The 11,913-nt window shown below is 43.6% G+C and overlaps 1 protein-coding gene across 4 annotated transcripts; it reads right to left on the minus strand.

The window, feature by feature from the left end:
• Positions 1-762: 762 nt before the first annotated feature.
• AKAP5 (A-kinase anchoring protein 5) lies at positions 763-8,505 on the minus strand. Of its 4 annotated transcripts, none has more exons than XM_050952656.1 (2): positions 8,435-8,505; positions 763-5,106 (listed from the first exon to the last, which is right to left on the minus strand). In XM_050952656.1, exon 2 carries the CDS (start codon positions 4,440-4,442, stop codon positions 2,985-2,987), a length of 1,458 nt encoding a protein of 485 aa, XP_050808613.1. In that variant the 5' UTR covers positions 4,443-5,106; positions 8,435-8,505; the 3' UTR covers positions 763-2,984. The 4 variants fall into 4 exon arrangements, with proteins under 4 accessions (XP_050808613.1, XP_050808611.1, XP_050808610.1 ...); XM_050952654.1 differs by lacking the exon at positions 8,435-8,505 and adding an exon at positions 8,082-8,163; XM_050952653.1 differs by lacking the exon at positions 8,435-8,505 and adding an exon at positions 7,445-7,771.
• Between the last annotated feature and the right edge of the window lie 3,408 nt (positions 8,506-11,913).

Consider the following 11,913-nt stretch of genomic DNA (forward strand, 5'->3'; position numbering starts at 1 on the left):
ATAGCTCAGTGGCTTGAGCATTGGCCTGCTAAACCCAGGGTTGCAAATTCAATCCTTGAGGGGGCCATTTACGGAACTGAGGTAAAAATCTGTCTGAGGATTGGTCCTGCTTTGAGCAGGGGGTTGGACTAGATGACCTCCTGAGGTCCCTTCCAATCCTGATATTCTATGATTCCCCTCCATCCAGCAATGATCTATCAAGACATATAGTGCAAGTCTATTAGCTCAAACAAGCCTTCTCCTGCATTTCGATATTGTGCCTGAGAACACTGCAGGAGTTCCAAAGTTGCATAAAGTCCTCAAGAATCATTTTTAAATTATGCCACAATGTTTGCAGGGAACAGTATGAAGAACTAATTCATTAGTATTAAATATACTGGATCAGTGATACTCTGATCCAAACTACAGTTGATCAAATATATTCATAGAAAAGAAAGTTTAGACACTTTTTCACACCTCTAGAGTTAAGACTGGAGTTATCCACATACACACAGAAGCATGCCCTGGTGTTCACTGCTCATTTTCAGCGTGTGTCATTAAGTGTGTACTCTGCTCAGATTCTCTACCTCCAATGTTTAAAATGTGACTGAGCACTAGTTCCTAGGAAAAACTCTAGCCCTTGTATTTTAACACAGGATCCATATGCTGTCCTGGGGAAAAAGAGATTCCCAAAGTTGCAAATAGTCAATGCACAATTGCCAAGTGAGGCTGCTATTTCTGTCTCAGCTCAGAAATATGCACAAGAATGCACGTTTTCAGGAGAATATCGTCGTTTATTTGGCTGCTGCACATAAATCATAGCCCCATGACCCACATTCATTCTTTACAGATTACAATCAAAAGTCTTCTTTTTAAAGAGCTGGTAATGAACCGGGCAAATGATACACACATACTTATTGTATATATTATACAATATACACAAAAACTCTCAACACAAAGCATTTGATATTTTCTGTCAATGACAAACTTGTTTCAGGATTCAACTATGGCAGGTGTTTAAGGGCCAGATCTGAGTTTTTTCTGGTTACTTCAATGGGAGCAGGATTGGGCCATTCCAGCTCAAAGCAGCAATACCCAGCAGTTAAGAACATAAGAACGGTCCTATTGCATCAGACCAAGGGTCCATCTAGCGCAGTATCCTGTCTTCCGACAGTGGCCAATGCCAGGTGCCCCAGAGGGAATGAACAGAACAGGTAATTATCAAGTGATCCATCCCCTGGAGTCATTCCTAGCTTCTGGCAAACAGAGGCTAAGGACACCATCCCTGCCCATCCTGGCTAATAGCCATTGAGGGACCTATTCTCCATGAATTTATCTAGGTCTTTTTTGAACCCGGTTATGGTCTTGGCCTTCACAACATCCTCTGGCAAGGAATTCCACAGGTTGACTGTGCGCTGTGTGAAGAAATACTTCCTTTTATTTGTTTTAAACCTGCTGCCTATTAATTTCATTTGGTGACCCCCTAGTTCTTGTGTTAGGAGATGGAGTAAGCAACACTTCTTCGTCTTTCTCTATACCAGTCATGATTTTACAGTTCAGAATACAATGGCAATGATAGTGTATTCAAATGAAACTTCAAGGAAACATTAAGTGGCATAATGCAGTTACACACAGGTGGGATGGATTTGTTTGCTGAAGTTCGGAAGAGCTGTGAAGCAGGAGGAAAAACCCTACGACTTATTAAAAAAATGCTGGCTACAGTCAAAGGCATTAGCAATAATTAAACAAAAAATACTCAAGTTAAAACACACTAATTGGAGACCACTGCAACTGCAGGAACTATTTTAACCCTGGGGAAATACTGCACCACTAGAGCTCTAGCAGCTCATTACTATATATATTACATATTAAAAATGTGCTAACGCAATGAGTTGGCCTCAGCACTACAACGCTATAAAAACAAAGGAAGGTGTCAGGAGAAGAGAATACAGACGCTCCTCGAATTATGGAAACCCGACGTACGCAAATCTGAGTTTGTGGAAAAAGTTTCGTAAACTAGAAATAGGAGGGTTTGGGGTTTTTCGCATAATGGTCGGAGATAACAATTCTGACTTACGCAAAATTCAAGTTATGCAAGGTGCTCCGGAACGGAATGCTTGCATAAGTCGGAGAGCATCTGTATCAGTAACTTGCTCACTACGCCCAAACCTGCAGTACTGATGTAACTGAAAGTTTTACCATTGACTTGAATGGATCAGGGCAGGCCCTTCAGCAAGTTAAGTGGCACCATTTTCTTGGCAACCCCATGGCCGTGGTGGGTCAGATACACTTGTGCTTAGTACACGACTTCAGTGCGGTCTGAGATGCACAAGACATTCTGGGCAGTGGAATAGGCTAAATGACAATCTGCCCTCTATATACCTGCCTCATTTTATACAATAGCAGCATTGACATGTCAGTCTGAGATTGTAGTATTTTTTAAAACGGTATGCGCATCTTGAGACATTAACCCAATCCTGCAAGGTTCTGAACATGCTCAACCTGAACTGAAGTCAATGGGCCAAATCTTGTTGCCATTGAAATCAATGGCAAAACTCCAACTGATTACGACGAGTACAGGACCAGGCCCAATACAGTTGAGAGTGCTCAGTAACCCCTGGGGCCTTTGACAGATACTGTATAATAAATAAAATGTAAACAATAGGAGAAAATCTAAAATATATAGTGATGTAATAGAGCCCCCAAAAGGCAAGAAACACAAATTGAAATACAGCCACTAAAACAACTTACCTTTTCCACAGCTATCAACAATCACAATGTTTTAAATCCCAATGCCATGAGCCAGTCAACGCTTTGCAGGACTGAGTCCTTATTCTTGGATCCATTCTACAGATACACAATGGCATACCCAGCATGCAGAAATACACTACACACAGACCCCAAATACCTAAGGAGTTAAGTCTGTTTCGGGCCTTTCATCTTGGTGCTAAACAGTTTTAAATTGCTGCTGTTGAGTCATACTATATTTTGAGGCAGTCTTGTCATTACAGAACACTGTTCTGTTTACTATGGCCCAAAGCCATTTCATTAACCAGCTGTTCCATAGATGACTGAATCGCTGCCTTAACGAGTGAAGCAGCAGTTTCTATCAGAAGCAATTCATACTGTTCTAAAGTTCCGTGCTCCTGATCACCACCGAGTGACCGAGCAGGAGAAGAGACTTTAGCCTCCCTCCTGGGGCCACTGCCTGCTCCTGTGCCCTCTTTGCGATTAGAAAATTTACTGAAATTGAGGTTCCCACTTATTTTTTTATTCTCCTTTTGCTTATGTTCACATGAAGTTGAAGACAGCTTGCAGTCCTGGTTTGACTCCTCTTCATCAGGCTCATCATCTGCTTCAGTAATTGTAATCACAATGCTCACTCCACCAGTGTCCTTGTTTTCTTCTAATTTCCATTGTTCACCTAAACAGCTCTGCACGCTTACTGCATCATCTTTAAATGCCGACTGATTGAAACTCATTATTCTCTCTCTGGATTGACGGTCTTCACTACCATTTATGTTCCTTCCAGACTCTTTATATTCAAGCCCTGTGCCATCGCTGTTATTTGTTTCTTGTACCTCTGTGGCTTCAGCTACGCTATCTGGTAGGTCCTTAGAAACATTAGCACTAGGAGTGGTATTGAGATCAACTCCCTGGTTTGCTACAGGTGTATGTTCAGGAGTTTCATGTAGGCTCTTCTGGGGTAGCTTTTCCTGGAGCATTATAGCAACTGCCTCTGGATTTGTTATTTCTGACTGAACGATGCACTGTATGTGTTGATCAGTGTCTGGTCTGGACTCTACCAAAAGCGCATTCTTCCCAGTGGAATTAAGTGAGTTCCTGTCACTTTTTTCGGAGGCTTGGCTGAAGGATTGATCCATGCTAGATTTGACTGTTATTGCCAAATCCTCTGGTTCACTGTTAGCTTTATTCAAAATGCCCATCAGTTCATTTGCTTTAACACTGTAATCTGATTCTTCTGTTATTTCAGAATGGCTGGGTTTTTTCTTGCCTCTTGAGAACCATATACAAGGAATTTTAAGCCCAGGACTAACTCGATTCTTTGGAAAACTTTGCAAGCCAGAATCCTCGGCATTTATCTCCAGTTGCACTTGAGAATCAGAGTGTGTCTGCTTCCTTGAAGATTTTGACCTTCTCTTAGGTGTCACTAGACGTTTTATAGTTGCCCAGGCTCCCCTTGATGACTGAGATTGGTTGGAAACTTCCCCTTCTCCAGGGGCTACACTGATGGATTGGCTTGTATGTTTCAAGGTTACAGAGTCTTCTTCGCAGACACTTTTAATCTCCAATGTCTTCTTATATGACTTCTTTCTTTTCTTAAGACAAAACATTGTGAGTTTTTCTGCCTGTTCTTCAGTTGAAGGGCACAGTTCTGCTGCACTAGGATTTTCTGATTGTCTTGTGTTTTCCATTTGAATTTCTTTAGCTGCCTTCTCCATATTTGTGGTCCTGCCTTCTAATTTCTTAATATATTTTTCTTTTCTATTAATCCATCAGATAAATTAATTGCAGATAAGTTCAGAGTGCAGTTATTTGAAATTTCACCCAAAAACATGAAATTACTTTTGTGAACAGATGAGGTGTTATGCGAAGAAATGTTCTGATTGACTTGTTACATTACATTTATATTTCCACTGTGATTTTTTTTTCCCCTTACCTTTCCTGAGAGAAAGATTTACTGGACAGATTTTAAGAACACACTATCTTGTATCTTATTGAACAGGTTCAGTTTCATTTCTGGGATGGCCAACCTGAAACACTACTTGATACGATATTATTTCAGCAACAGTTTGACTCTTCTTAATGGATGTTAAATCAGATCAAGAATTGACCATTTTCATTTTATGATGGGCACCAATCAACATATATTACTTGCTAATATGTTCATTATTTCACATTCTTTGAGCAATTGGATTGAAGTGATATTAAAAAAAAGAGTCAGACACATCAAGTGGCCTTATTCTGCCTTCAGTGACAGAGTCAGCTGTTTTTCTGTCTTTCCTTCTTTGCATTTCATTTGCTTTCCATTCATATTGCAAGGTTTGCCATTTATGTTGAAAAATATGGCATAGGTTCTCATTTCTCGAATTGCTTCATATGTACCTGCAACAAAACAAACAAATGATGAAAAACAACGTGGTAAAAATGGAAATACAATTTGTTTTCATAAAAACTGGGTAATTTTTCAATGTTGTGAATTTCAGTTCTAAAATTCCATGCTCTGTGTCCTGATATACATGTGTGCGCACTATTCTACGCTCAGATACACCCTTGTAATCAATGGGAGCTGTGTTTCAATATATGAAGGCAAAACAGGGTTTCAAGAGTGCCACGCTAGTTACATATGAGAACTATCACATGAATCTTGCATATATATAATTTTTTAAGTGGGTAGAAAGGGAACTTTATTTTTATATTTCACTTGTTAGGAAAATATTTTTCCCCTGAGAAACACTTTCCCCCTCTAACCCATACGCATTCATAATTCCCCCAAGGGAAATTCTAAATTGAGATATCAGATGTTTTTATTCTTAATGCATAAGATGATAATATGCAGTTATATGAAACATAAAAAGGAGGGTTTGTGAGTTATAAAAGATAATGCTTCCTTCAGACAGTATGGTTTATATACAGTGTGTGCAAGGGTTCCATAGCACCCCACTCTCACAGAATACATCATCATAAAACGTATGTAACCATTCAGAACATTCCTGAATATAAAGACGTAAACCCACATTATAGCACACTGACATACTTCTCAGTGAATACCTGGGATCCTCTCTTCTTGGATAACTTTGAGAAATTCTTTATAAATATTTTCTTTTATGTCCTACTTAAAAAAAAAACACTATCGTATGTATGTTTTAAAAAACTAAAGTAAATTATTGCACTTAGAAGTTATCTAACATTATTTGCTGTGGCATAGCAATGCAATAATATAAAAATACAAGCAAAGCAATGCATGGATATTTTATTCCATGCAATCAATTTGAATATGGGCAAATAATAATGTTTTGCTACAATTATTTGTCAGTCTTTGCTTTCCTAAACCTTACTCTTGAGACCATGTGTGTTGTGGAAAATCCATCTGCAATCCAGAATATGTAATCTGTAACTGACACAAAGACTGATTTTGGAAATGAGACTCAGACAAGCATTTCTTAATCATCATTCGTCTCCTCCTGCATCAACATCATTGTATTTCTGTCTGGAAAGACAAGGAAATGAATCTGTCTGAAGAAAACAGCCAAGAGAAGATTAGGTGTCTTCTCCAGTCTCACTCTCTTTTTTTCTTTTTTAAAGCAGGATGCCCTGGGATCACTTCATCACATTGCTCACATCATTGCGCAATTCCAGATCAAATGACACAATAAGCATTACATCTCAGTGCTTTCACCTCTCATACACACCATGCCCCTGGCTATTTATTCCTTGAATGGCAGAAAAAATGGATGCTGATTATTAGCAGTCTCCAGGCTAGTGGTGTCTGAAATAGCACAGAATGACAATTACAATGTGCTTAGTACCTTGCTGAATTAAAGCTTTAATCGATAAACCCTTTTCTGGATGAATCTTTCTCAGTTAACATTTTGAAAATAGAAAATAAAGAAATAGAAATGTTTAAGTGACAGAAAAAGCCTCAGGGTATCCATGCCAGCCAACAGACCAAGTCGCAGGCACCCACAATATAAATACCTTTGATTTAATGCAGGTTTCTTTATATGGTCTCCAAATCTCTGGAGGTTTCCTAAACTACAGTATTTGCAATGGAAACGGAAACATTTCTGATTGTGTTTGCAAACACACTGTTTCCCAGCAAATAGGTTCACCTTACATAGGACTGATGCTATGGCCAACGTTTTCAACAGTGGTGCTAAAAGTTCAGCTCCTACATCATTATTCAGACAAAAAACCAGGTGGGCTGACTTTCAAAAGGTGCTGAACACTCCCAGCTCCCATTGTAATTAATAGGTGTTGTGGTACTCAGCATTTCTGAAAATCATGGCGTTTATTTTAGAATCCTAAATATGGAATTATTTTTTTAACTTTAGGGCCCATGTTTGAAAATGTTGGCCTTTGTCTTTATGATGCTACAGTACTCACCAAATTTTCAGCCAAAGCTTGCATCAGCTGTGATGTGTTACCCTGCCATACACAGACAGGGAAAGTCTTTCTAGGGAGGGATTGCTAATGAAAAGCCTGGATTCCAGCACACTAATGCAAGAGCTCCATTAGTAATAATCTGCTACATACTGCAAGTAGGCTATGACAGAGATTGAAAACTTTTGCCTGTAAAGAGATCTATCAGCTCCCATGTGGGAAGGAAGAGAGGCTGTCGCAATACAAGTCACCTGTCTCCTTCATGTGCCACTGCCACCCACTATAATGAAAAATGAAGCTAGAGACAACGAAGTAGATGGAGAAGAAAAAAAACCCAAACCATTCTCCCTCCGATTTTCCGTGTGAACAGGTCCACGGAACAGCTTAGCAGCAGAGAAGTTGAGCTCCAATGATTCGTCTCTGGCTTGTCCCGCTTTCAGTCTTCTCCCTTTGTGCCTGTTGCCTTCAGATTTGGCAGGGAGCTGAGCCGGGAAGTGATGGGCACCGTGAGGCGCTCGCACCCTCTCCCTCCCGCAGTGGCACATCCACCATCCTCCCCGCCTGCTGCTCCAGGGACAGTCCCACCTGCACCCAGACCAAGGGAGGGCTGCAACCCCCCCGCGAAGGTAGGTGCCCATCAGCTCCCCGGCGGCCCGGGCAGTCCCTTCCCCGGACGCTGCCCCCCACGCGGAGGAAGGCACCGCTCCGCGGGCGCGCAGCACAGAGGGACCCTCCCGGCGCAGGGGCAGGCTGCTCCGCTGCTCCCCGCTGAGCGGCACGGCTGAGGCCAGCGCCGTCCCGCTTTGCTCCCTACAGCCCCCCGGCAAAACCTGCTCCAGCCCCAGGCAAGGGCGGACGCCTCCCTGTTCTGCCCCCGCCCGATGGCAGCGTGGCCGGCTCGCTCCCCGCAGCCGGACTGGGCAGCTCCCTGACCCACGCAGGACAGCGGACCCGCCCCAGCCCACGCCCGCTCTCACCTGGCGCCCACTGCCCGCTGGAGCGAGGCGCCGCCAGCCGGCTCCGCTCCCTGCCGCTGCTGAGGCCGGTGCCGCCGCAGGGACCCGCCCAGCCGCTAGGCGGGGAGAAGGGAGCCCGGCACGCCCGCCCCAGGGCAGGGGACACGCCCCGCTCCAGCCACGCCCCCTCCCCCCAGCGGGGGCACACGCGGCGGGGCTCCAGGCTGGGAAGCGCCGGGCAGGACCGTGGTCTGGCCGGGAGAAGCAAGGGGGCGCCACTGCGGCTGCCCAGACGCGCACCTTGGCGGGCAGGCACCTGCCGTGCAACCTGCTCCCGCCGGAGCCTGGCTCTCCCCTGGCGCCCAGCCTGGTACCTGCTCGGCCGGAGCCGCAGCTCCCCGCTACGGACTGCGGGGACTGCTCCACCTGCCCCTCGGCTGCACCGCGCCGTGCACACCCTTGGCAGGGCGCAGCGAGCTCGGGAAGGCGAGCCAGGGTGGAGCGAAGCCGAAGGGAAGGGCTGCTCTCTGCGCACCTCGCAGGGAGAGCTCGCCAGTAACTGCCTGCGGTATCGGCCAGGAGCCCTGAGCTCTCTGCAAAGGTGCCGGATGGGACAAAGGTCATTTAAGGAGTGAGTGGCAGGACTGTCTCCCAGCCAGGGCTTGGAGTTAGCCAGGACAGTCTTCCACTAGGGCCCCTCCTTTTTGCTGCCTTCTCATTCTCTAGCATCTAAGCTTCAATTTTATATAGAGCTCCTGCTGGTAGGGTTGCATAGACTGCCCTGAAAATTCAAATCAAGTGCAACTGATGCACTACATGTAATCACGCTGGGAGAGCTGTGAACCTCCCTATTCATCTCCATGGGGGCAAACGCTGCTGCTCCCTGCTAATTAAAAAAACTATTTCACTGCTCATTAGAAGAGGTAAGAAGGGAGAGGGAGGAGTATATGTCAAACAGCTGCACAATCTGGGAGGTTGTCTAAGGTGGGCAATACTTAGAAAAATAACACTTTTTGTTTTGCACTGGAGGCCCCCAGCTTATTATGGAGTAATATTGGCAGGGTTCCATTCTGGGCCCACTCAGTCCTTGGCTGAGGTGCTCACCAGTAACCATCAGGTTGTAAAGCAAGCATAAAGTGCTCTTGGACTGGTATTTGCATTCAATACTTACATCTATACAACAATGTATATTTAGCCCAGTAACATCATACTGATCCTGATTTCAAAAACTGTGTTACTGCTTGTTACGAACAGACTTGAGTCCACATATTTCTTGGGGGCTAATACCCTTCCATATATGTCCTGGGTAGGATCTGGCTTCAAATTACAACACAATTTCACTCCCCTGTAGTTTAGCGCTGCCTATCAGTACTAAGGTATAGTGAGTAGGATGCAAGAACAAGGGAATAGAGAAGGTAAGACAAGAAAGTCAGAGGGTCACTCATTCAGCTACATCACTTCAGGTTCAATGTCCTCCTTAAATGAGGTTAAATGCCCTGCATTTGGAACACTGTGGGGGAGACAGGATTTTGTTTCTCATGCAGCTCCAGAGCAAGGTGATAATGCAAGGAAATAATTTGCCAAAGGATCAAAGGCTGCCATGGATGGGCATAGATTCAACATCAGTTGTTCAAGACAAGCTTTCTTGCTTGCATGAGGGTCTTGGTGATGCAATGTGCGGTGTAAGCTGCTTTCTGGTTTCACAGTCAGCAAAATGATGAGAATGTGTGAAGCGAAATATCAAGCATGCACCCTATCTCAATGCACACTGCTGGTCATCATTCTGCAAAATTAGGTGACCTCTTAGATCACATTACAGAAGGATCTTCCCATGTAATCACATCATTTAGGTAGCTAAGGGCATGATAAAATGTAGTGCTTCGGATCTACAAATGCTCTATGGAGAATGAATGCCTCCATGATTTGTCATTAGATTAAAGATACTCTTACCAAAAGTTTGCTTTCAGCCAGTCCTTGTCCAAGAGAGACAAAGGCAAGCTTTTGGTTTTTAAAGAAAGGATGTACCAAAGAACTGGAAGGGTATGTGGGGGCTAGGAGAGGAAAGAAAAGACAGGCTGAAAGGAACAAGATAAAGTTGGTAAAATGGAAGACTGCAAGAGGGAGATGCCATAAGAAGTGCAGCCAGGAGATGAAAAGTATTAAATGTAGAAACTGACACAAATTAGTCAGCCTCTAACTCTATCTATTCTGGCATCCTGGCTCCAGAGGTGGCCTGTCCAAGATGCCTTAAATGAAGAAGCTCCTAGGCTGCCTAGCCATGTGCACTACTAAATATGGGGAGAAAATCTTTCCTGACACCATGCAAGTGGTCTGACTTGTGCTGTGAAGATTAGCTGTTCTCACTGGAATGATATTATATAAAGGAAAATTTAAATGCATCTCAGGGCTCTTATGACAATTTAAGTTACTCTAACTTCACTCTTGTGACAGCCATATAATTGTTACATAATTATTCTCCTTCCTAGCTTGCTATATATAGTGTGTGTGTATTACCAATAAGCCCATGTACTAGTGCATACACCTACAGCAACTCTTCTTCCAGTCAGAGCAATTCTTTAACATATGTTAGGTCCAGATCTAACACAAGCATATGGACCTTGCAGTTTTATGTGGAAAGAATTATCCAAAAATATTTAAGTGCTTGCATAGGCAAGTTATTCTAGTCAATAGATACACCGAAAGAACTGGTGGTCTCACTTCAGATCTCTTACAATCAACTGTGAGTACATCCAAATCCACTGAATAATTCAGGTCATTTATTTTCCTACAGATGACATGCAGTACCCAGGAAAGGAAACGGGATTAAATTTAAGACACAGTGGTGCACTGCAGGCTCAACAATATTACTGCAATAATCACTTCTACTTGCCAATACTGGGACTGCTGCCCTGAACAGTCCCCAAATTAATCATAAAAATAATTTCTACTTCATTCATCTCGATGCATATATTAAAACCCAGGGAACTCTTGAAGGATTTTAGTAATTTATTTGTGCTAATTACAATTCTGGCTGTAACTACATTTTCACATTATGAAGTGATTTTTTGGCCTATTGTGGCAAACCCTGTTACAGACCATTTGATTCAGTGCTTGTGCTGTCTTTGCTCACCAAAATAGGGATTTCAACAGAAGTGGCAACATCATTTACAAATCTCATTTTTGCTCATCAGACATCTATTAAAAATTACATATGGAACAGCTGCCCATCCCCAGCCACAGCATGGAGATCCGGTCTCCAAAAAGGCAAAGTCTATATGTTCCACTTCCATTAACAATTCAGTAGGTAACAACAGAAACACAGATCATCACAGGGCTTTCTTAAGAGAAGACTGGATAGAGTGCAGGCACCCACAAGAAAAATTCAAAGCAGAAACTAATGGTCAGAAACATTAGGGGAAGAACACAAGCAAAGGGATTCTTCCCTACTGCCTACTTTTCATTGAATTAGCACAGTCCAATGGTACATCTTCTCTTTTAATGTTAGCAATGGATTATAGAATTAAGTGCAGTAGGAAGCAGGGGCGGCTCTAGACATTTTGCTGCCCCAAGCATGCAGAGTCTGCTGGTCCTGCGGCTTCAGCGGAGCCGCGTGACCAGTGGACCCTCCGCAGGCAAGCCGCCGAAGGCACCCTGCCTGCCACCCTAGCGGCGACCGGCAGAGTGCCCCCTGTCGGCGTGCCACCCCAGGCATGCGCTTGGAGCGCTGGTACCTGGAGCCACCCCTGGTAGGAAGATACAGCATGCAGACATTAAGGGATAAGGTATACTTGTGCTTTAAAACACATTTAAAAACAACCAATTAAGCCCTAGATTGTTGTAAACACTGAACCAA

Source organism: Gopherus flavomarginatus, chromosome 5, assembly GCF_025201925.1.
Source record: "Gopherus flavomarginatus isolate rGopFla2 chromosome 5, rGopFla2.mat.asm, whole genome shotgun sequence".
Taxonomy (NCBI): domain Eukaryota; kingdom Metazoa; phylum Chordata; order Testudines; family Testudinidae; genus Gopherus; species Gopherus flavomarginatus.